Source organism: Patella vulgata, chromosome 8 (assembly GCF_932274485.2).
Source record: "Patella vulgata chromosome 8, xgPatVulg1.2, whole genome shotgun sequence".
Taxonomy (NCBI): domain Eukaryota; kingdom Metazoa; phylum Mollusca; class Gastropoda; family Patellidae; genus Patella; species Patella vulgata.
Genome location: NC_065886.2, coordinates 27,767,082 through 27,791,534, shown reverse-complemented (window position 1 = coordinate 27,791,534; position 24,453 = coordinate 27,767,082). Strand labels below are relative to the sequence as shown.

General features: G+C 35.4%; 1 protein-coding gene and 1 long non-coding RNA gene across 2 annotated transcripts in view; both read left to right on the top strand.

Moving 5' to 3' along the window:
* The window catches only part of LOC126830927 (glycine receptor subunit alpha-1), a 103,492-nt gene extending 83,758 nt beyond the window's left edge, over positions 1–19,734 (top strand). The window contains exons 8-9 of the mRNA XM_050561442.1: positions 12,924–13,303; positions 13,539–19,734. Coding sequence (XP_050417399.1) covers positions 12,924–13,303; positions 13,539–13,691 — 533 coding nt within the window. The 3' untranslated portion in view covers positions 13,692–19,734. The remainder of the gene's footprint in view (positions 1–12,923; positions 13,304–13,538) is intronic.
* LOC126830929 (uncharacterized) lies at positions 19,735–23,003 on the top strand. The gene is made up of 3 exons (XR_007684042.2): positions 19,735–20,017; positions 20,471–20,539; positions 21,838–23,003. It is a non-coding gene; the product is annotated as an uncharacterized LOC126830929 (long non-coding RNA).
* The last annotated feature ends 1,450 nt before the right edge of the window (positions 23,004–24,453 follow it).

The following is a 24,453-nucleotide window of genomic DNA, read 5'->3' as shown; positions in this document are numbered from 1 at the left end:
TGTAGCACAAAGAATGTAAATGGTGATATAAGAGATAATTGCTTTATTTTGGCTAGTTATCTTTATTCCCATAAAACTAATCATCTTAATAAGGTGAATACTTATACATACACTTGGTAAAGATTGAGGGACGAGACGGCTTTATTTTAAAATTACCTGTTTATCTCATGGTAAAATAGATTTGCCGACATTTCAAGTTTCCACTGAGTGCATCACCATACTTACACACAGTAACATGGTATTCATGCAGCATAATATGCCATTACTACAACAAAGCCTTTTAATATTTTTAGTGAGTAACAAGCTAATCATTGCAAGTACAAAGCTAAATACCACAAGTAGCAGCCTAATCATTATAAGTAACAAGCTAATCTGTAACAAAGTGCTTAATTATTTTTTTTATAAAATGCGAACTATTAGATTCTGTGAACCTTTTGGCCCCAGCTGGTTTTGATAAGACAACTATTCCGTCCTACAATAGATAAGGCTCATGATCATATATGGAATGATCTTTTTATCACGTCACGTCATGGTATGATTACTGACCAGTGCGTATTCCTTTGAAGTCATGCGGAGCTTGTACTACACAGAAATTATGGGATTAATTACATGTTTAATTATTATCATAGCCAGTTTGATTTTTACAAGCAAGATCAGTTGGCACTGATAAATGTTTCAGACCAAAACAATTTGTTTAAATTATACTGCCAGACTACATGCATATTCATGTTACGGGAATGAAAAGAACTATCGAGAAATTAGTTGAAGTTGATAGAAAACTAAAGTGCAAAAAACAGTCCCCGCTCAACAAAAATAAAACAGCCCTCTATACAGTCATTAACAGAAGTTTAAGACCACCCGCTAAAGTAGGGCTGCTGGACACCAATATTGCTGATATTCTCGTTTTATTCTCGTTATATTGGCCTAATATTCATACTAGTGCCAATTGGTGGGATACCGGAAGGTCTAGTGGTGATAATCAGTTACGACGTCATTTTCGGTGACGTCATCACTTAAACCTATTAGTAAGTGCAGGATGACCGCACTACACGTGAAACAAAAATCTACAAGATAAACCTACGGACAAGATAGAAAATAGACATTATACCAAATAAACAAATATCAAATCAAGTGATTGAATCCGGGGGCCATAATCTGCCATTGTGACGTCATCCATCGAATATATTTTGGTTCTTCTGGTACAAGTCAAATTTGCTGAAAAGCAAACGTCCAGTAGATAGAAACTGATTAAAGCTATAAAAAGTGTCTGTGTGAACGAAATCTCCGTGCAGTACTGTCAGAATCTGGCCGCGAAGACTTGAGGCGGTGATTAAGGCTCGTACCGGCGGTACAATTACTGAAAAATGAGGATAAGGAACATTCCGTCCTTTTTTTTTAACCTTCCGTCTAGATTAGTACTTTGTACGTTGAAATGTGTCAATATAATTTTAATCAACAAAAAAAGCTCAAGGAGGCATAATCTCTATCATCCAGAAAAATATTCTACGAATATTTGTCTGGATGCGTTGTCAACATTTGAGAATAATAGGTCATTACCTAGATTATCTGGTCTTTTACATTATCATGAACAAAGTCTAGGAGAGGTAACTCCTTTAAGAATTCCATTACAGAAAATCCATTTGATTGCATTGCCAGTTCAATATCCAACACAATATTGTAAAATTTCTCTCTTCATGGGTCATATTCATTGGGTTGTTTTTTTTTTTAATTAATCCAAATTCCTCGTCAAGATTTATGTTTGTTTATAATAATGCAAGAATTGTGGGATTTATTGCTGGAAGGGGCGAAACTCTTACTGGATAATCGACCACTTAAAAAAACAAACTCCCGGTTACGCATGGGCCATGGAACTTTTCGTCAAATATTGCCAATCGCCAATGGTGCCAATGGTCTCGGGTGACCGAGACTAAGAGGAGGCACTCAACATTTCTTAGAAACAAAGCCAAGCTATTTTCATAATGGAAACCTATCCTCTTCGTATGCTTTCGACGAGTTGATAAAAGTGATCGGACGATGATTTGGCATATTATGACGTCATAATTGTCATTATGTCACCGAAAATGACCGCGTGACCTTCTGGTATCCCACCCATTGGCACTTGTATGAATATTATGGCAATATAACGAGAATAAGACAGAATATATGTCGGTGGTCCTAAGCTTTTCTTAATGAGTGCAGAATACAGTTAAAGTTTAAAATTTTAAAGACTTCCGCGCCGCCTTTATGCAATGGCGATGACGTCACCTGATTTTAAAATTTATATGCACTGTAAAAATTATTGTTGGGATTATTAAAATATAAATAAAATATTTTTATTTTGATGCACGTAAAAGAACCCTTGACAGTTGAAATTCGATATAAGAGTAGGCCGTAGCGCCGCGATCTGGGAAAAATTTCCCTTATAGCACTCTGTATGGTGTGCATATGCCCCTACTCATTAGCCCAGTCGGGACAAAACCCCATTTCTTTCTTTTTGAGGGATGTCTAATTCATGCTTTGAAGGGGCAGTATATTTCCTTCTCTGCAGGTTTCTTATAATATCGGAAGATGGTGGTCATATATGGATGGGCACTAATGGTACCTACAGGTCCCGGCTTTTCTTTCGTAGATTTATGCATTTATGTAGAAATTGTGTTTCTGTGTGGGTTTTTTTTTTATTGATTCTTAGATTTTAAATATAGTCGATAAAAGATAAACCTTTGGTATATGTTTCAGGTTATCCTCTGTAATGTAATCTTATTTTAAGTAAAGACATTAGGCTGTTCAAATCTTTTCGGGGCTCGATATGCCAGATATTCTTAGAGCTCTGTTAAAAGGAAGATTGTTAATATATGTTTGGGGTGATAAACCGAGTAATGTAAATAAAAGAACGTTATAAAACAGTACTTTTATTCATATGTCACCTAATTATGTTTATTGTTGATGTTTATTATAATTATTATTTAGTCCGCAATTAATATATTAATAAGACATTCTGACTTTTTAGATAGGTTTTCAAACACTGCATTTGGGAAAAGAAGGTCATAATATGTATAATGTTTTTAATCCATATTAAAAGAGTTGACATTTTCTGTTGTTTTTTTTTTTTTGAATTATTAATAATATTGCTGATTCAAATTATGTCATCGTTCTATAGTAAATTCCTTTGGTCATATATCTTATCAGACTAATTATCGTTTAATTTATTAAATAGTATTCCCTCAGCGGAATTATTAAACTACTCATTTGTATTTCCTCGGAGAAATTATTCATTTATTAGGCTGTATTCTCCAATGGATTTATTTCCCTAATTAAGATTTAAAATAATCAGACATAATCGTAGATAATGTTTAAATGGTTCTTAAAATGGTGATCAAGTAGCCCAGGAAGTAATTGATAAATTGCATAGATCGCTTAACGAGCTAGATGAAAATATTTGCTTTACTATTGAAAAGAGTAACATGTCTGTGTGTGACACTATTTGAACCACCGACAATAAGTCTGAATTTTGAAAACCTCGTGGTCCACAAGACATATTGTACTTTCTGCGGTGTTTCTTAGTCTTACGACATCCTGTATGAGAGCCAAAACCCAAGATTCCTAAGTCACCACAGCACACATAACACTACTCAAGAGGGTGTAAATTTTAATTTTTATTGTGCAAAAACATCTTCCCATATTACTAAAAAGTGACAAGATGAGAAATATTATGATAAATTCAAGAATCATAAACAGTCGGTCAACCATTACATTCTCTTCTCATCTACAAACACCCACTGTTACAAAATGCAATGATTGTTTTACATGAATTGATATTATTAAAGGGTCCCCATTTCAAATAACTAATAATGAACTGCAAATCCAAATATATTGCGTGATTTGTCCTGGGTGTCGTGAAAAATATATCGGAAAATCTATAAAACAATTAAACCATCGAATGAATCTCCACAGATCCCAAATAGCCAATTTGGATAACAGAATGATGATACCATTGAGTACGCATTTGGTTAAATGTGGTGGAGTAAATTCGAAGTTATCCAGATGTATAAACTAAATGGTTTTAATAATGAACTTTTAGAACAAAAAGGGTCACATCACAAACCCAAACTAAATGTGAAAAAATAAATTATTGTGTGATTAATATTATATGTATTAATATCATTTAGTATCAATAACGTCATATTCCCCTAATGACTTTCTAGTATTGTAACCATCACATTGTTATTGTTGTTTCTAAAACGTTATTTCATGAAGCACTAATCCAGTTGATTACTGTAAGAATATCCAAACTTTTTAAAATCTCTATGTTTGTGGGGGTCTTGTCTTTTACAATTTTGGTGATCACGTATCTTAATTGGGTTTTTTTTTTCGATAATGTTTTTTTTTTAAATTTCCAATAATGTCCTGGTCCATCGGCTACGACTTCGATGCCGTATAGGTGGGACAAACTGGAGCCCAACGTTGGCTATATTCAAATGCGGGTGTGATGACGCGTTATCTCAAACTTAAAGAATGTTTAGTTGAACAACGGGCAAAGGCCTATATAATTTCTCTCCAGACATAAAATAGTTGAATCTTATGTTTACAATGGTGAACATCTGTATAGACAGTGAGTTACAAACATATACTTTTCTTGGAGTGTAATGGTAAAATATATATTACAGTTTAATTTTAGATTATGAAAATAATTTTTAAAAATATTGTATATTGTAAATGTAGTTTTAAATGTTAAAGTGTTAAACTACCTTGCACTATTTCAAATATGTTATCATCTCGAAAGATCGGGGTTGCCATATAAAATTAAGTCAATTGTAACATTTTGTTTAAGCTACTATCTGTTTCTGTTTTGTCACCGCATCTGCTTATTCACTGACTCAAGCTTCACATTACACGCTCGAATCCCCGGTTGTACGTGACAAGGAGTAGGGTCGCCTGTCCATCCTCGTGGGTTTTCTCCGGGTCCTCCGGTTTCCTCCCACTGCTAAAGACCCCTACGCGCAAGCGAATTATTGAAATAAAATTAAACCATATGTTAGTCCCGAAATGACCTAGTTTGTGTCGAGTGGACGTTAAACCCCACCTCCCTCTCTCTCTCTCTCTCTCTCTCTCTCTCTCTCTCTCTCTCTCATTACACGCTACAATGGCTGCTAATTTTAACTTAATATACTTCAAATAACGGTTTGTTCATTTTTTTTACCTAACCTCATTCAGGAAATCTTACGATCATTAAAGGAAGTCTCAATATTTTGAGTTAAAAACTTGAAGACAATCTATTTGGGCTATTTCTTGACATTGTTGCGTTCAATTAGTATACTTGAAGTCACTTCCACAAGGGATACCTTGTGAAATCTGAAACTAGTCCTTTATTAGAGATAAAAAAAATTGTCCCCATATAAAAATAAGTAAGATACATAGATACAATGAATCTGTAACATAAGTGTGTCAGCGCAATTAATGAACATTCAATTTTGACGTTATGGTTTAACTAATGAAACTTCCAAATTTAGGATCTTAATTACGATTGGAAGAGGGGCTTTTAAATAACCTCGATCGCATGCCCTTTTACGTTCAAACTTATTTACGTGATATTTTAAGAACTAGATACACGATCAATCGTGCTAAATTCTCGCACTGCACTTCAAGAAGCACTGTGTGTCTCGACAAGAACATGAATATCATATTCGAAATAACCGTGGGCAACAATCAGTTGACCTACTTAAAGCATATTTTACAAGCTCCGGTTACCTCTATGAATACCGCTGTGTCCTGTAATAATTACTCGTAAAACGTCTGTGTCTCAGATTTGAATTAGTAGATTTATCTCACATTGTGCGAATAATGAACCAGTAGTCAAATCACGTCCAATCAGAAATTCATATTTGACCTAATGTCAAAGATATGGGGAGTTCTAAAGCCTATTTAAATTGAATTTAAATCTTAAACCTGAAAATGTATTTTAAAAGAGTCGCGAATACCGAACATTGTATCTGCAGTATTGCAACTTGACTTTTGTTCACAATAGGAGTTGATTTTAATGTCAGCTGTGTTCCTTTTACACGGTTTCATTCCATTCCATTGCTTTCTGAATTGATTTGTTCTCTCTCCCATTCAAATAACAAATCTAGTTAGTGATGTTTCGTGTCATAGAATTTCCCAGTAAAAAATGAAATGAAATGAAATTTAACGTCCCACTGTTCTGCTCCGGCTTGGCTAATGAAGACGGGCATACGCCATGCAGTGTGCGATAAGGGAAATGTTGCCCGGACAGCGGCGTTACGGCCTACTCTTATACCGAATTTCAACTGCCATGGGATCTTTTACGTGCACACCAATGTGTACACGGAACCTCAGTTAATCGTACCACCCGGACTACTAGGCAGCTGTCCTTGCCAGGTCCTCCGCTCTGTACCCCTGACAAGGGGAAACTTTCTCGGCCAACACCGGGAGAGAACCCGCGACTTCCAAGCTAGCACGCCAACGTCTTACTCACTTAGCCACCGTGGCTCTCTTCCCAGTAAAACCACTAAGACTTGTCATTTTTATGCACTTTTCTGAAAAGATATGTTTCGGAAATCAATAATTAAGTTAATGTTTGCAGGGATCAGGTTAGCCGGGATATTGTAAACTTAGTCTAAGTAATATCACATTTAAAAATAATTGAAGGACAATCTATGTTCTCATAAAATACGGAAGGAACATTACTCTATCGAGTCCGATCACCAATGTGTAAATGTCGAAGGAACAATCATGTCTTGTTTCATGCCGATCATACTTGAATTGGCGGAGCCTTGGGTTTTTTATGGCACGCCAAACACATGGTGATCTTAGTGAGGCAAACTAAACAATATCACATCCATATAAATATATATACATTTATACATCTGAAAACGCCTATATAGGGTAGACAGCTAGATTATGTTTTGGTGGTTAATTTTTTTACCTGGACGTATTTTTTATTTATTGATACATGTATGTTTATCTACCGTAAACATAAAAGAACTTGTCCTTTATAATCTTTAATATATATACACAGACATACATATTATCAAAGATAATGTATAAAAGAAATAAAACTAACTACCTTTTAAATAGAAAAAAAAACCAAATATGTTACATCATATTATATACAATTAAAATTTAGGACAAAAATTTGTCTCTTAAAATGTCTAGTATATTATAATATGCCCCCAGTTGGACAAACAAATCAAATGACTGGCAACGGTTATAATGCCTTGTCCCCATGAAGATGAGTTTAGAGTTCGATATATCGAAATAATATATCAGAGAAATTTGAAAACTTAAGTTTAGAATGTAATTGCAAAAATAATGTTAGTATTTACATCCTGTTCTTACAAATATGTCGACAAAACAGTAAAAATTCCTACAAGAGACTATCTTTCCAAAACTTCTCCGTTCGTGGTGCTATGGGATCTAGATCCTAGATCTATCTATACACCGATCACTGAAAGGGACGTGTGGTTTGTGTTAGACTATCTTTTCTATATATTAAAGCTTCATTATAGTTTGGATTAAATTTAATAATTATAATATTTACAATTTATCTGCCCCTTAGGGATTAGGATAATATACAAACATTGATCTTGCTATCTTGAATAAATAACTGACTAGACTTTGGATGTTTGTATCGGTTTCTGGCATGATTATCTGATGCTACATGCAACTCTAGTTCGTCCGTTCTTTCTTTGCTTAATGAGGAAAGATCATCTTTATCAGATGTGTATCAGGATACCTTCTTGATAGGAATTATGGTTGCAAAGTTTTGTCAGGGTTATTTATATCAAAGTTGTGTCATTCTTTGACATGGCAAGGACTTGTTGACAGTCTGTAGGGAGGACTGAAACAATAAGATCTATGTATTAGCTGGATGCTCAGTGTTATTTAATGCAGAGTATTACGTATTTTGTTGACAATTATTCTGGGATGTGATTGTGGGTGGCGCCCAAGATTTGCCCCCCACCACCTCACACACACACACACACCCACACACCCACCCACACACTATTCACAGTTAGATCCGCCACTGGTAAATGAGGAATAGTCTTGGTGTAAACCAAATGAAGACTTATTTTCGGAAAATCTATTATTAATGAATTTTGTACGTAAATATACACGACTTCGGAATATTGTCTCCAGTATCTACAATCTCGCGGTTCCCTTTAAATAATGATTAAAAAGCGGGAACTGTGTGAGGATTACTCTCCTAGTCGGAGTACACAAGGTTATCTTCGAAAGATACAAAATGGGCCTTAGCCAGATCCCTATTTAAAACAGACCCATCAAATCTATCAAATTACAGGGGTTTCTTACGTTCAGCGACCATAATTGTATACACTATTTGCAAAATAGTTTTTAAAAATGTTTACAATTTTGTCTAAACATTGAATATGATTGACCCCGATTAGTTCGTTCTACTACTGTATGAGCAACTGATTATAAAAGTCATTGTGAGCAAACCAAATCGGGACGATTACAAGTTTAAACAACAATGAAATAAATAATGCATCTAGCAAACATGGAAAAACATCAATTAGCAAAATATTAACAAATTATCTACATATTTAAGATCATGATACAATAACATATACACACAACCATTCAACATAACATAATTCACAAAAATATATGGTATCAGATAACGTTTATAATTGGCTAGAATACTGCTAAAGGCCAAAAATAATAGATTGTTAAAGCATTCTTTTACAATTTTTTTTTTTTTTTTTTTTTTGTCGTCTCTTGATTTAAATCAGGCTTTAGTGAAAATTAACAATAACACAACAAACTTGATTTCAAAGAATGTCACTTGTACAGCACTGTACGCTACTTCTTTTGGGGATAAAAATCATTGATTTAAATCAGGCTTCAGTAAAAGTACACAGCAAACTTGATATGAAAGAATGTTGTTCAGCACTGTAGGCTACATTAAGTCACTATGAATTGGATCTAGGCTAGTTAGAGTTCAGATTAATCTGGCTACACTGTGTAGTTATGTCACTTTGAACTGGACCTAGTCTAGTTGTTTAGAGTTCTAGGGATCCACACTTTAACATGAGCAAATTTTCTATTAGGCCTTTAACATAGTGTACTGAGACTTATATTATTCAATGATGTCTCTGTAATCGATGTAGGCTGGGTGTTAATTTTACACAAATACTAAATTATTTGTATTCCTCAAAATGTAGCAGGTTCCCCAAAGTCTGATGAATGATGAGAGAATGTGCTCCACAAACTTCAGATTCTGAATCTAAAACATTATCGGCAGCAAATCAAAAATATCACCTGAAAATTAGTTCTGTAGTAGATTCTAGATATTGGAAATGGGAGTTTGGAATCTCCACCATGTGGCATCGGGGTGCATAGGCCACAAGATGGCCAGGATTGTTTAAGACAAGAAGATCAAACAACTATCTTTCAATTCACCCCATCCCAAAATTCCCTCTAGGATCAAAAGCATTTTATAAATAAAGGCGATTTGTCATTCAAGTTTCATAATTTAGAATCCGTTGGTGGAAAATTCGTAACAAAAATATGAAACAAACAATAACAACATGATAGAATATAACATCATACTATTCGTCAAAAATTATTAAAAACTCTTGTGGAATGAATGTAGTTTAACACAGACCTACTCGAGGGGAGTTGGGGTGCGGCTTTGGAACAGCAGGCTGCGGATTAATGCTTCACACCAAATTTGAAAAACGATAGCCACGTAAAGCATGTATACGCCTACATAGCAGCTTTGTCTCGAAAAAATACCGCGATATATAGCAGCGTATCAAAAGGAAATCTTGGATTGCTTTTAGCTTTGGTCAAGTTTTCAGATTGAATAATCCAATGGCACTTAGAATTTGAGATATGCTATTAACCTATATGGCAACATATGGTATCATGGGAATACAGAGTCATGTTAGAGCAATTTGGGATCCCATGTCAAACTGATTAGGTGGTAATTACTGTCCCCAGCTAGTTTATAATTGTAATTTCATTAATTTCGACTCTACTATTATAAAACGTATATTGTCGTTAACCCTGCAATAAATGCTCCACCGATCAAACTTGTCCCTGTCACTAAAACCTAAATCGCTCTCTTGATCTGAATTTTGAATATTACATCAACGTAGATGAGATTTAGGACTTTTTCTTGTAAGATCAGAAACAAATTGGAACATCTGATTTCATTGCCGACACCTGACACGTGCATTCAATACCGTCCGCTCAAGAAAGAAGAAGAAAAATGAGAACTCTAATCATGACATTTGGATTTTGTCGAATATAATTGGCTCGTGCATAACAGCAATGATGACTGGTGGGATGGTGTTGCTCGTCTTAGTACTGGACACAAGTGTCCTTGCATTGAATCCATTGGTCTTTTCCTCGGACACTGGGGGATGGGGGCATGTAACGTTTTCTCGCCGGATTCTGCGTGTAATATATATATATATATATATATATATATATATATATATATATATATTAATTTGGTTACGTATTTTTGTGTGGATCGGATGCTGACGCTTGCAAAGCATCCGCTAAAATATGCAGCATAAAAGAAATACGTGTTTTAACGTCCTGCTTTTCTACACCAACCAGGTTAATGTGGGTTTAATATATGGTGCATTACAGTCTGCTCTAAATTGTTAACGATTTCTGTCGGAGGCGAGATCATGGGTGATTTGTCACAGCTCATCTAATTTAGCCCCGTCAAACTCGTCTCCCTGTCTGGTTAAGGTTGTTTTTCTACAAAGGATTTTGCGAAAAGTAGAGAAACGCGTGCAATTTATTAAATTTAAATATTACCTCTCTTCATAGAAATGTTTTATTCTGACAACGTAACATCATTGTAAAGTTGATTATTCAATGTTCGATGTGTACAAAAAATACAGAAAATTAAAGGGCAAAATGTGTCAAAAGCGCATAGACATGTAATATGAATCTATGTAAACTGATGTATAGTCATTTTATTTTAACGTTTATTGTATTTCTAATCAGTTATGTTAGGTGAAATAGGTTAACAGCCCAAATTGAATGGCAGTCGTTTCCGCCTGTTCCTTTTATACGCCCCCGTCCGTCCACAATTGTTTGTGAACACTCTACAGGTCATAATTTTTATCCGATTTCAATGAAACTTCATGGATTGTGGCCCTTGATTGTACGAAAAATCACGTTTTTAGCTTGTGAACACTGTAGAGATCACAATTTTCATCTGATTTTGATGACACTTGAAATCCATGTTTATAACCCAAATGTCTTGGTTCCTTTCTATTTTTGTATATATCGAATCATATTAACTTCCTGAATTAAGGCCCCTGATTGTACGAAAAATCGCGTTTTCAGCTTGTGGTCCCTCTAGAGGTCACAACTATTATTCGATTTTAAAAAAAACGTTCGAATATATCACCATTACACACCAAGATCTTGGTTCCTTTTGCTAATCGCGGATACCAGAACTTAACTCCCTGTATTATGGCCCCTGATTGTTCGAAAACTCGCATTTTTAGCTTGCGGATTCTCTTAGAGGTCACAATTTTTTTCCTTTTTTTAAAACCGTTTAAAGACATCACCACTCCACCATAATGAAGGTTGAATTCGTATTTCGGGAAAATCGAAATGAAACTGCCCGACAAAATGGTTGCTCGTTGTACGCAAATTGTTTAGAAGTGTGTAATTACAAATGTCACTCAAGACCGTAGAGAACCGGGCGTCGGGAACTGATTTTAAAATGTTCATTGTATCTTAAATATTGAATATCAGAAGCCCATATTTTCACGGTAAGATAACGTCATGAGTATTGATTGAAATGGACCAATATTGATTTCTAATTCGTGTTTTAATTTCAACTATTATGGAATATATTGAGTTAGAGGTTTAGCTCCTTTAACAGTCCAACGTTGCCATTTACAAAAAGATAGTCACGCCCATACAGCAGTTTGTCGCAAAAAAAAAAGATGGCTTATCCGAAAGGAAAACATGATAAGTCATTTGTGGTACATATGGTACATTGTAATAGCTAACGAATTTAGATTTAGCTTCCTCGTTCAATCCATAAGTAGATCCGAATCGCTTTCGTCATTATCTATCTTCACTATACATGTAAGTAGAACCGGGGGGGGGGGGGTCTAGAGTGTCGGGCTTCGACCTGTAGCTGGCCGGTCATCTCTGGCGTGCGGTTGTGGTTTCGATCACTGCTGTGAGCGTAAGTGGCTTGGAAATAGGGTGGGTTTACTCCGGGTACTCCGGTTTCATCCCACAGGAAAGACCACTGCGCGTGCTCTCAGATAATAAAAATGAAAATAAGACAACTTGTCTGCGATATCACCTTCGGTGGAAGCGGGCGTTAAAACACTTAGAACATCAACAACTCATTTGATTGGTTACTGTGTAAATCATTCTACTAGACTAAATCTATTACTAGAATTCGTTGGGCTGCTACTTCCGACATTGTACAGCCATTAAATGTAATATCACTATAAAGTGTAAGAATTGCCACTTACTGGAACATAAAAAAGTGGCTGGCTATAATAAAACGTAAAGATAAAATGTGACTTTAAAATGTAGCATAAAAGTAAAAATATATTAAAAGTAATAATGACCATAATAATATAGTTCTTTCACCATGTCAAACCGTAATGTTTTCAAGAATGAATGAAAATTGTCTGTAGTCGCTGGACTTACGTAATGACTAAGGTCTTGCGAACACATTTTGTGGTACCAATCACACATTGGTGTATATATTATGTTAGTAGCAAGTTCCTCTTCAATTTCGAATATCAACGAGTATTCTTTTAGTAGCTATATAATTTCGCCCACAAACCATTAAATCAATACTTGTCATTAGTCCTTGCCAGAGCTATAAATTATATTTTTATTTTATTATTATTCAATTATCTATTCTTCTTTTCTTACAGAAAACTTTACCTGTATAGCTGTGGACTTTTATCTTCAACGGAATATAGGATTTTATATGATCCAAATCTATGTACCTAGTATGTTAATTGTATTGCTATCCTGGGTGTCTTTCTGGTTAAATGTGGACGCTGTACCGGCCAGAATATCATTGGGTATTTTAACTGTTTTGACAATGACAACCCAAAAATCAATGGCCGTATCATCTTTGCCAAAAGTCTCCTACATAAAAGCTATAGATGTTTGGATGGCAGCCTGCTTGTGCTTTGTGTTTGTTGTGCTTCTAGAATTTGCTCTAGTGAACGTGTTGGATCGTCGACAGATAGAACGGACATCCTTGTATAGTGTATCAGCCAATGGCGAGGAAACCGATCAGCTAAAGGTACGAGTATAATATCATCCAAATACAAGGTTAATGTTTGATCCAAGTCCATCAATTGAAACCTTGCATTTATGAGCCAATAATTTTGTTTTAACTTCAATTTAGTTAACGAATTTAAGGTGCTAAACAATACAAGTATGTAATAGGTTTCTGTTATGAACACTGGGGGCGCTAATTGCGTTGTATAGGAAGGATAATATTCTTTACCGAGTTTTTTTCTCTTTTAAAATTTCAGAATGAAAACTCTGTGATGAATGCTAGAGATAAATGGATGACAGATCCTCTAGGACGCCAGAAGGCCACCAAAGTAGACCAAATATCTAGATTATTTTTCCCATTTGCCTTTGTTTTATTCGTCATTTTATATTGGATGTGCTATGTACTATAAAATCACTCAAGGGTGTCTATACAAATAAGAAATTGGTGAATATTAACTCACAATTGTCTGTAAATGGCGATAACAAACTGTTTATCCTGTAAGATTTAAGGAGCTATTTCACTGTTCATTATGAGCTCTATACTACAATGAAAACAATAATAGTGGGCTAATTATATGGTTACTTCTTATCAAATCGTTTTTTGTGACCGTAACGATCTAAAATCTAAACACGCCTTACTTATTCTCTCGAAATTAGTATGTGTGCTTACGGGTACTTCAGTACGATTATACCCAATTATTTTTTGCCTCTAGTTTAAAGGGATATATATTTATTTGTTGTACTTATATCATAATGAATATTTACAATATATATTGCACATGCACATTCAAACATCGGCTCCTTTATAGAATTGTTGCCATTTGGAGTAAGGTCAAAACAAATCGGAATCAAAATGGGGGCTGAATATCGATTTGAAGGTTTTTTGTAAAATCCAATATGGCGGCCAAACGGTTGAAAATGTCACAAAAAGTTTTAATATGCTATTTTAAAGGCACCAATGTGTTCCTTATTCCTACCAAGTTTCAACTTGATACCTCAATTACTAATAGATATACGCCATCTAGAATGTCGAAAAAATGCTGAAGAAAACTTTCGCAAATCTTTGATGCTAAAACTAATCGAACGAACTACCGAATTTCGAAAAACCGTCAGTCAGAGCCCCTATGGGATTCGTCCAAAGAATCCAAAACTCAAAATCCAACGAAGATCCGTTGAAAAATAACCGAGATATGGGCAATCTGAGATTATTTTTTGCCCCATCCGTAAACACTTCCTGTTTGTCAAAATTGACCCAAACTCTGACTAAAATCTGCAAAAAAAAAAAAATAATAATAAAAATAACTCTTACGAAAACAATACGTGTTTCGTACCGAATTTACGTTAAAATTGAAAAAATAGTTTCTAAACACACTAAGACGCGGCACCCGCATATTTATTCCATCAAACACAACTCTTCTGGATGCTTGGTCTGCGACATAAATTAATAATGGCATTGATGAAATTGAGTTTTTTTTCTCATTAGACCATTCACCTTCACCTGGCAATTTCTTCACCATATAGGGGTGGCATTGGTTTTATTGGTTTCATTATGATATATTGGTTATTGGGTGAACACATTTCAAATTGTAGGCGACAGCCAAATACATTCTACCTATTCGCGAACACTTTTTATGTAAAAGTTTATTAATACTATTAATTGACCTTTTATAGACGTTCTTCAAAGAAAGCCGACGGATTTCACCCTACGCCCTTTTGCGAATTTTGTACGATATGACAATACACCAATAATTATAATATGTCCTGTACAATTGGTTTCAAAATATTACCTTTGAAAAGGTTATCGGCTATAGAATTAATTTCCACTAATTTTGACAGTTTGAAAATTTTCATTGCAAGAATAATTGGGGCTACATGTACATGCGTCATATAGACCATTATTAAACATCAAAGTAAGCTTTGTATCCAGATGCTAGGACTTACACACAGTAAATGGACTGAGTCGGAATAAAAGTGAAACAAATTTAACTATCATGCTTTGGTGCAGTGCTATTATTCGGACATTGACATCTCATGACGTCAATTGTTTTCTCCGTCATGGCAAATTTAGTTTAAAACGGCTGTAATATCTGAAATTATCTCTTTAAATTGCGTAGAAAAATATGAAAAATTGTTATTTGTATAGATTTTTAATGAATATTTTTATCGCTAATATCGCACTACGCTTTTTCAAATCTGCTGCTAGAAAAATACCCACCCTGTGCATTCGTATATAGTAGTTTTATTGTAACCTTTGTATTTATGTAGCATGTATACTTAATTTGATGATTGATTCCAATTAATGTACGTACATAGAACTGAGATAACCTCATTTGATTTTTACGTCGATCTATCAAGATTGCTTTAGAATGTTTTGCGTTATTTACTCTCAAGTGTATTATTATATAATCTAAATACAGCCGCCTTATTGCAAATTATTGTTCTGGTTTTTACGCATTTGTTTGATAAAACAAGTACAGACTCACAATAAAATTATTGAATATAATTGTTTTTGAAATCTGAATATAGCTTATGTGTACGTTACCTTGTAGCGAAAGAGTTATTTTATCACTGTATTAATTTGTGAGAGAATGTTTTTTCTGCTTGCCTTATATACTTGTATCGCAGAGAACATCGAGTTTCTGCATAGTTAGGTTTATAAAGCATAAACTATTATTCAACCGCATACTGTGCTATTGGTCTGTTATTGGTATACTGTCAAAATTTAACCGATCAAAATTCGTGTGCGTCTGGTATACACAGTTCCAATATATCTTGTCCATCATTATTTGAAAGGATCTATAGAAATCAACTCCAGATGACAGAGATATATCCACTAAAGATCAAAATGAAGAAGGTTAAGTTCGGGTATCAGAATCGAGAAAGCCAGCTAGCCTACTGTGTTATGGAATTGAAATCAATATTAAAATGAGTTCCTTTATAAATCTGCATAAAGAAATTTTAGTGAAAGTTAGCTGATTAAGTTTGATCGATTGGGATTTTTTGAATGAAATCTAATTACAGCTGGCATTTCCCTTCTTCTTTTCACAAATTCCCTTGGGCACTCATTTTATCGAATGAATCTTTTCGCAATGAAAGGCATATACGATACCGTAGTTTACCGTTTACATAAATATCTCAGTAATTAACTTTCTGGACACTAAAGGGAAGTGTGTGTATTATTGAATAATGAACTATGATTGAAAATAATAATCTTGACTTTGTATACTCAGTAGGACGTTAAACACCATTTCATTTCATCTCATTTATACTCAGTAGGCCATAACAGGCCCGGTGGAGTAGGGGCCGGGTGGGGGAGGCTAGGAAATTTGGACTCATTATGGTGTAACGGTGATATATTTGAACAAAAAAAAATAATGTGACATCTAGAGGGTACAATCAGGGGCCATAATCAGAAAGTTACGATCCAATACGCTCCAATATCGAAAGGAACCCAGATCTGTAAAATCGGATGAAAATCTGACCTGTAGATGGTCCACAACCTTGGTATTACATGCTTTTACACTATTTGCGTAAAGGGGAGCGGCCCTTTTGTCGGGCAGTTTCGGTCCGATTTTCACGAAATTTAATCTCAACTGTAATTATTATATAACGGTGATATTTGAACGGTTTTTTACAATCAATTGAAACGTGTGGCCTCTAGGGAGTCGAGAAGCTCAAAATGTGACTTTTCGTACAATCAGGGGCCATAATCCAGGAATATCACGAAATTTAAACTCAGCCGTAATTATGATGTAACGGTGATATTTGAACGGTTTTTACAATCAAATGAACATTGTGACCTCTAGAGAGTCCAGAAGCTCAAAATTTAATTTTTGTACAATCAGGGGCCATAATCCAGGAATATCGACAGGAACCGAGATCTTTGTGTTATAAATATACATCAAAATCGGATAAAAAATTGTGACCTTTAGTGGTCCACAACCGTTATGCTTATATTTGTTCAGTTCAACATCACACTAAACCACCATCGACAGCATTTTTGGGGTAAGGGATTTAGAAAATAATTAAAACTTCCCTGCTGAATAATTTCATTAGCCAGAAATCGCTCAGAAAGCATCGACGATCTAAACCCCCAGGAGCGCTCACTAACATCTCTGAAGATCTAGACCCCCAGGAGCTTCAGGGTTCTAGGCGGACCCTGGACCCTCGTCTAAAGTCCGAAGAAAGTAGCCCCCCCCCCCCAATCAAAATTTTGGCATTCGTTGGTTTTGTATGACTTACATACCCCCACCCCACAGGCAATTGAAGGGATTAAAATAAAACTTTTTACTACTGCTTGACTATATGTTATAGTATATAAAAGGTATTTCAGACGCCATCTTTGTTTACACGTCTTCAAGACATTTCTTCTGCTATCACCTCACAATACTCACTATAGTTCTAACACTACCCGTCGTTTTTATTGCCAACGAGACCCTATTTGATCATTATTCAGCTTCTGATGTAATTAAATTGGTCATTTCACGGCGTTATTAATTACAAATCAAACTTGAAGCGCTATCACTTTCCGAAATGTAACTCGAACAGCCCGGAAATAAGTTGTGTTTGTAGCAGTCTGTATCACCCAGTCCCTCATAAACCTATCCGTTACTCGAAATTTTCCTAGGAACTGGGTGATCCAGACTGCACCTGCGGCCTCGCTTCGTAGACTCGATCATTTACCGACCAAATTTCGAGATATATAGTCAAGCAGTAGTAAGAAGTTTTATTTTAATCCCTTCAAGTGCCTGTGCCCCACCCCACCCCTTTTCTAATTTTAAGCCGTTGCTTTATTCCCACTGTCTTGAACATTTTCCGGGGAATAATGCTACAGAAATTCGTTTTATCTTTTGTTCTACCGGGGTATGAGTGTTTCTATATCATCTCAAGTCAGTGTACAAAAAATATACCAGGCCAAACCTCCGGACTTCATTCAACAATATCTGAACAAGGCATTTTGCAGTGAAAGATTGAGAGAGGGGGCAGATGGCTACTATTTTCTTGCATAACTAAGAAATCAAATCCGTAAGAGGAGGGGGGTGTAAAAACGAGATCTTACCTTTTAGTTTGTTGTATTCTAGACATCGTACGGTACGTGTCCGCTAAGGGGCTTGCGAGAAATACTCACAGAAGATCCGGTTTTGTTTACATTAAACACAGACTAACAAAAGATCGCTATTCTTTCACACTAAAAAATATATACATCGTGGATAGGTCAATCATCCATCACTAATTATTGGTTAGTGAAGTTATTTTCTATATTTTGAACCACGAATAAAAAACACTAGGCACTTAACTCTTACTTTCACTTTAATATCTATTGCTACATTATTCTGTTCTCCTGTTACATCTATATTTGTTGTACTGGATTAATGTAATTTCTGTAATTGTATGCTGCTGCCCGTGGCGTTTTTATGCATTAAAATTTACTTACTTATTTACTTACTTACTTACTTACCTGTTATAACAATCATTTATTTGAAAATGATGCTATTGTTATTTTACGAATTATTTATCCATATTATGCCTCACGCACTGTTTACTACTCCACTACTCCGATATTGTTTTTATGCTTAATTGTGATTGTTTATGTAGATTGTATTTTTTTTTAATAAAATACTAATCGTTCAATATGCCTTCAATATAACATAAACAGTTTTTTATAAATCCAATTACTTTTGGCAGAAACTCATATCCCCGTGTTTGCCCAGTTGTTGCGGCAAACTAGGGCGTTAACCCCCATTTCATAAGGCTTCTATACAATATTATATCAAATTAATAAAAAAATATACGCTTATTGTAATGTTAGTCGTTTTTAACTATCTGAATTAGTTATAAATCCATTTTGTCGTATGTTCTCAAAATGTTAGCTTCTGACCTTGGCATTATCCAACCTTCAGTTTATAGAATTGACACCCTTTTAAAGGGGTGGATTAAGAGATAAGGTCCTGTCGACTGGGGGGGGGGGCTCTCGTCAAATTTGGAGGGACCGATGATTTTGTTGCTCAGGTCGACATGAAAAGTGTATATAGCGATGGAACTCGCATGATAAAATGTCTGCGGGAAGGTTATTCAAACGTTACAATTCCTTCTGCCAAGGCTTTCCTGAACTCATCATGGTTTCCGGGTATTACGGATTTTTGCGTGAAAAGGGTCGTTTCAATAGAAAGCGAGGATTCTAATTTGACAGTTGTTCTTCAATAGAGAGAGTGAATTTTAATCACCCACTACTTGGAAACAAAGTCGCCAAAAAAATTACCGCATTATGGGATATGAACTTGTGAAAGATATTTTACATATGTTTATTTCGAGCTTTCTGACTACCAAAGATGTTGATGACTGCCTTGGGATCAATGCCGTCCAAAAACAATAATCTATACACTGAAAGTCGAGCGCTGTTGGCCCACAGTGTAACGCAGGTGATTCGTTATAATTAAATTCTGAGAACAGTATACTCTACACTGTAAGCCTTTTCTGTAATTTTTACAGACTTGTTTCTGTAAAACGCCTACAGCGCAGGTCTGTTATCCTGATTACAGACACGAGTCTGTTAATATTTAAGAAATACAGAATTTCGTCCGTAAATATGACATACGGGTGTTTAAATTAAAGTGACGTCATCGGTCTTCCTGGGCGCCATTACTGCGAAGACCGTTAGTTAGCGGCAAAGAGGAATCCCTCAACATCGAGCACAATAGTTGAACACTACAGTCAATACCAAACATTGCAGTTTTAGGTAAGTATACAGTAGGGACACATCTTTGTTTGACATAGATTGATTCTTAGCATTCGTAAAAATGTACGGTAACTGATTTATGAAATAGTAGGAATAGACTCTTCTACTTCTAGACAAATGGACATACATGATACTCACATACACTGTCACAGTGTTAGTGTTAGCACAGAGTAAAAATACACTCTGGTGTTAGTGCTAGGCCTAATATTTTTTCGCATTGTTTTTGGAGGCTTCAGTTCTAGTTGAGGCTACTCGGATGACATAATAATAACATTGATATAGAAAAAAAATATATGAACTATGAAGGGCTAACATTTCTGGGCTTCATTAAGTTCATAGTCTCAGGTCTGTAGGCTAGGCCTACCACTGAAAACCATTATTAAGAATTTATTGAATTGTCAAAGCATTGTCTGGATAATGATCTTTAATTTTTTATTTTACTAATTTTTTTAGGCACAGCTTATTGCATCCTTGAGTGCCATTCCTGTCATCTATAGAGTGGGCTACCCAGCCTTTCTCTGGGTTAGTAAAATTTTTTCAAACGTAGGCCCTACCGGTAAAGAAAAATTATAAGATTGAACTTACTGAAGATAATAATTTTGGGAGTTGAGCGCATTGTTAATGAAAACCAACACTTCCTGCCCTCTGCTTGGACCTTGAAATTTGAGGGGTGGTTGGACGAATGGTCTAACCATGGAGCTTATATAAGATCCATGGTCTAACATGGGCCTTAGTTAGGTCAGAATGAAGCCTATGTCTTTGAGTCAAGTGGCGTTGAAAGGAGTAAGATTGCCTGACTAACCGTGTTCATTTTTTCTGGGTCGTTCGTTTTCCTCCCACTGTTTATAAAAGACCTACGGTTAAAGCGATTATTGAAATAAAATTCTATGTCTATTAATCCAAAAATGACCTAGTTCGTGTTGTGTGTGGATGTTAAATCCCATTTCTCTCTCCCAGCTTGAACCTTGGGGTAGGTCTTATTAGCAATAGGTGAATCCTATTTTAGTCTGCTTTTAGATTTACCTGTCATAGGTGCAGAGTCGCCACTGGTTAGTCCAAAAATCTGATCAGAAACCCAAGATGCGGTAACGATAGAAGAAAGCATGGGTTTTAACCCGGAAAGCAATGGGTGTTACGTTAGTTACAGCTACTACCAATATGAATCATGATCAGAAAAGTTCAGCCTAACTTAAAGGAGCTAAATCTGTATTCTTTGGCCCCGAGAAATGAACACAATGGGTCGCAACGATAATAATCTATTATGAATGTCTATAAACTGATTTACATTCAGTCGTTTCTGTTTTTAGTGTAATTTGTAATCAGTTATGCTCGGCGAAATATGTCCAAATTGAATGGCAGTCTGGTTATTCCAGTATACACTGATAGTATTTGTGATATGTTTAGTCTCCTGGGGGGGTTGGATGGCTGAATGGTTAGCACGTGCGCGCGGTACCATAATGTCTGTCATTGAGTCAACTGGCGTGGTTTCGAATCCCCGGTTGTACGTGGCAAGGAGTAGGGTCGCCTGTCCAACCTCGTGGGTTTTTCTCCGGGTCCTCCGGTTTCCTCCCACTGCTAAAGACCCCTACGCGCAAGCGAATTATTGAAATAAAATTAAAACCATATGTTAGTCCTGAAATGACCTAGTTTGTGTCGAGTGGACGTTAAACCCCATTTCTCTCTCTCTCTCTTTAGTCTCCTGTTTGTGGACATGAAACTTCATTTTCTCGCACATTTAGCTCCCTTTTCCTTAATTAAAATGTGTTCTTTTGAAATGGATGTCCTAAGAAACAACCTGATTGAGAATATTTGTTTTGCAGGTGCATTTTTGAAATTAACCCAGATAACGCACAGAAAACATGAAAAAGAGGAAGACTCGAGTGTGCCAAAAAGTGGTATAACTAATCACTAAACTGTCAAACTTTAAATGGATGAAGTACAGTTACAACAATAGCAACAATATACCGGTACTGTGAGAAGGTATACGACGGTATAGATGCCACATTTTGGTTCAAGGTGCTTTTAATTCTGGACCACGGTTTGGTTAACATGGTACAGATATTTTAACTGTCCATTTTCATCCGATGCAGAATACTCCCCTGTAGTTCATGTGACAAGAAGGAGAAAAGATGGCTTTCGGCAATGAAACATGTGTCCCGCTGAAAGTACATTCCCCTCCGGCGAACCACAAATCACGGATATAGGAACATTTTGAATCAAAAACGTCAGATGGAAAAGCAGTGGCTAGGGAGCTGGAAACACGTCCAAGAAGAAATACTGTGATATGTATCGTTGCAACCTATGATGCAATAATGTTCATGCATGCAAACTTTAGGGATAGGCCTATTGAGTTTATGGTTAGTTTTTATACACCAGCACATAGTGTGTATAAAATAGGTGATAAGGGACCGAGCCACAACCCTTTTATGAGTGATACTTCGTAAATGAGACTTTAAACGCACTGCAAGAAATCTTTTTAATGAATCTTCTTAATTAAACTTGATCTTCTTATTGTACTTTTGATAAGATGTCCGTTTACTTTAATGGAAAAATCTTTTGGTCATTTAATTTGTCCATCAACAATTTGGTACATTTGTAAAATTATCCTCCGTTCATTTTGTCTCTAAATATGCGGCCGTGTTGCATAAACATTAAAATTGTGTAACTCTCATCTACACATTTCATTTTGGGACTGGTTCATTAACTTTGTCAGTAGTTGAGTTCCATCTAAATTTTTATCTACGAGACTGAATCAATTTATGCCATTCTCACTAAGGAATGTACATGCTTAGGCAGAGTTATTGTGGAAAATTTAATGATATACATTTTCAAACAGAGATTAAGCTAATCATTGAAACAAGCTGTACATTTAAGGTGGAATAATAGGAATTCTGCATTGATGCTGTTCTTGTTTTAAAGTCATGATACTTTTGGGGTTCAATAATTGTTAGATTTTAAATTGTTCATTTAAACATTTAGAATGCAAATTCATTGTCCCCCGCCTTTCGAAGAAAGCAGGGGACTATTAAAATGGGTTCGTCCGTCTGTCTGTCTGTCCGTCTGTCTGTCCGTCTGTCCGTCCGTCTGTCTGTCCGTCACACTTTTTGGGACACAATAACTCTCTTCCTAATTGAGCTAGAATGTTCAAACTTGGTGTATGTGTTTATTAGGTCAATGCCTTGATGGAGTTCGAAGATGAGCATTTTCCGCTTAGGGTAAGCAGAGATAAGCAATTTGATTGGTTGATGCTTTGGGACACGATAACTCTCTTCCTAATTGGGCTAGAATGTTCAAACTTGGTGTATGTGTTGATTAGGTCAATGCCTTGATGGAGTTCGAAGATGAGCATTTTCCGCTTAGGGTAAGCAGAGATAAGCAATTTGATTGGTTGATGCTTTGGGACACGATAACTTTTAATTGAGCTAGAATGTTCAAACTTGGTGTATGTGTTTATTAGGTCAATGCCTTGATGGAGTTCGAAGATGAGCATTTTCCGCTTAGGGTAAGCAGAGATAAGCAATTTGATTGGTTGATACTTTGGGGCACGATAACTCTCTTCCTAATTGAGCTAGAATGTTCAAACTTGGTGTATGTGTTGATTAGGTCAATGCCTTGATGGAGTTCGAAGATGAGCATTTTCCGCTTAGGGTAAGCAGAGATAAGCAATTTGATTGGTTGAACTGTTTGATTGTTCAATACTTTGTAAAAGATAATTTGTGATAAATTTATATGTGTCCTCTAATTATTTTCCTATTTCGGCGGGGGACATCAGCCTCACTGTTGGCTTGTTAATTCCAAAAATTTGAATGATTTCATTATTTCATTAGATCATGTTTTACTGTTATAATTTACTATCATGTTGTTGATGTTTTAAATAATAGATTTGAGGTAAATATTACAACACCTTGGTTAAGATTTTAGAAAAAGATTATTCTATTGTAACACACTGATTATATATTTGTAGAATAGATTCAGAATGTTGTTGTTCTACTATAAAAAAAATTCATTTGAATATTAATATTATAATGTAAATGTTACATGTACAAGAATTTGAATGGATAATTTCATTATTGTTAAATTTATATTTTGTTGCTACCCATTATTTGATACATCCATGGAAATTTTCACATACATTTTTTAATTGCTGGGAATTTTTGTTTGCTTGTCTTGTGAGAACTTGATAAATATTTTGGAGAGTTATTTCCCTTGTTAATAGGGCAACAAATTCTCTTTTTTTTTTTAAAGTCGTCACTATTCCATGTACAAATGTTCATTATTATTAATGAAGAATTATGAAAGGAGCTTTGTTTTTGTTGAAATATACCACCAAACTGCTTGACAGCCAAAGAATATGTTAGATCTCTAAACATTCTCCATATTGTAATATCAAATCTGCTCTTGATCAAATGTGTTAAAAATATGAATTTGTGGTTGAC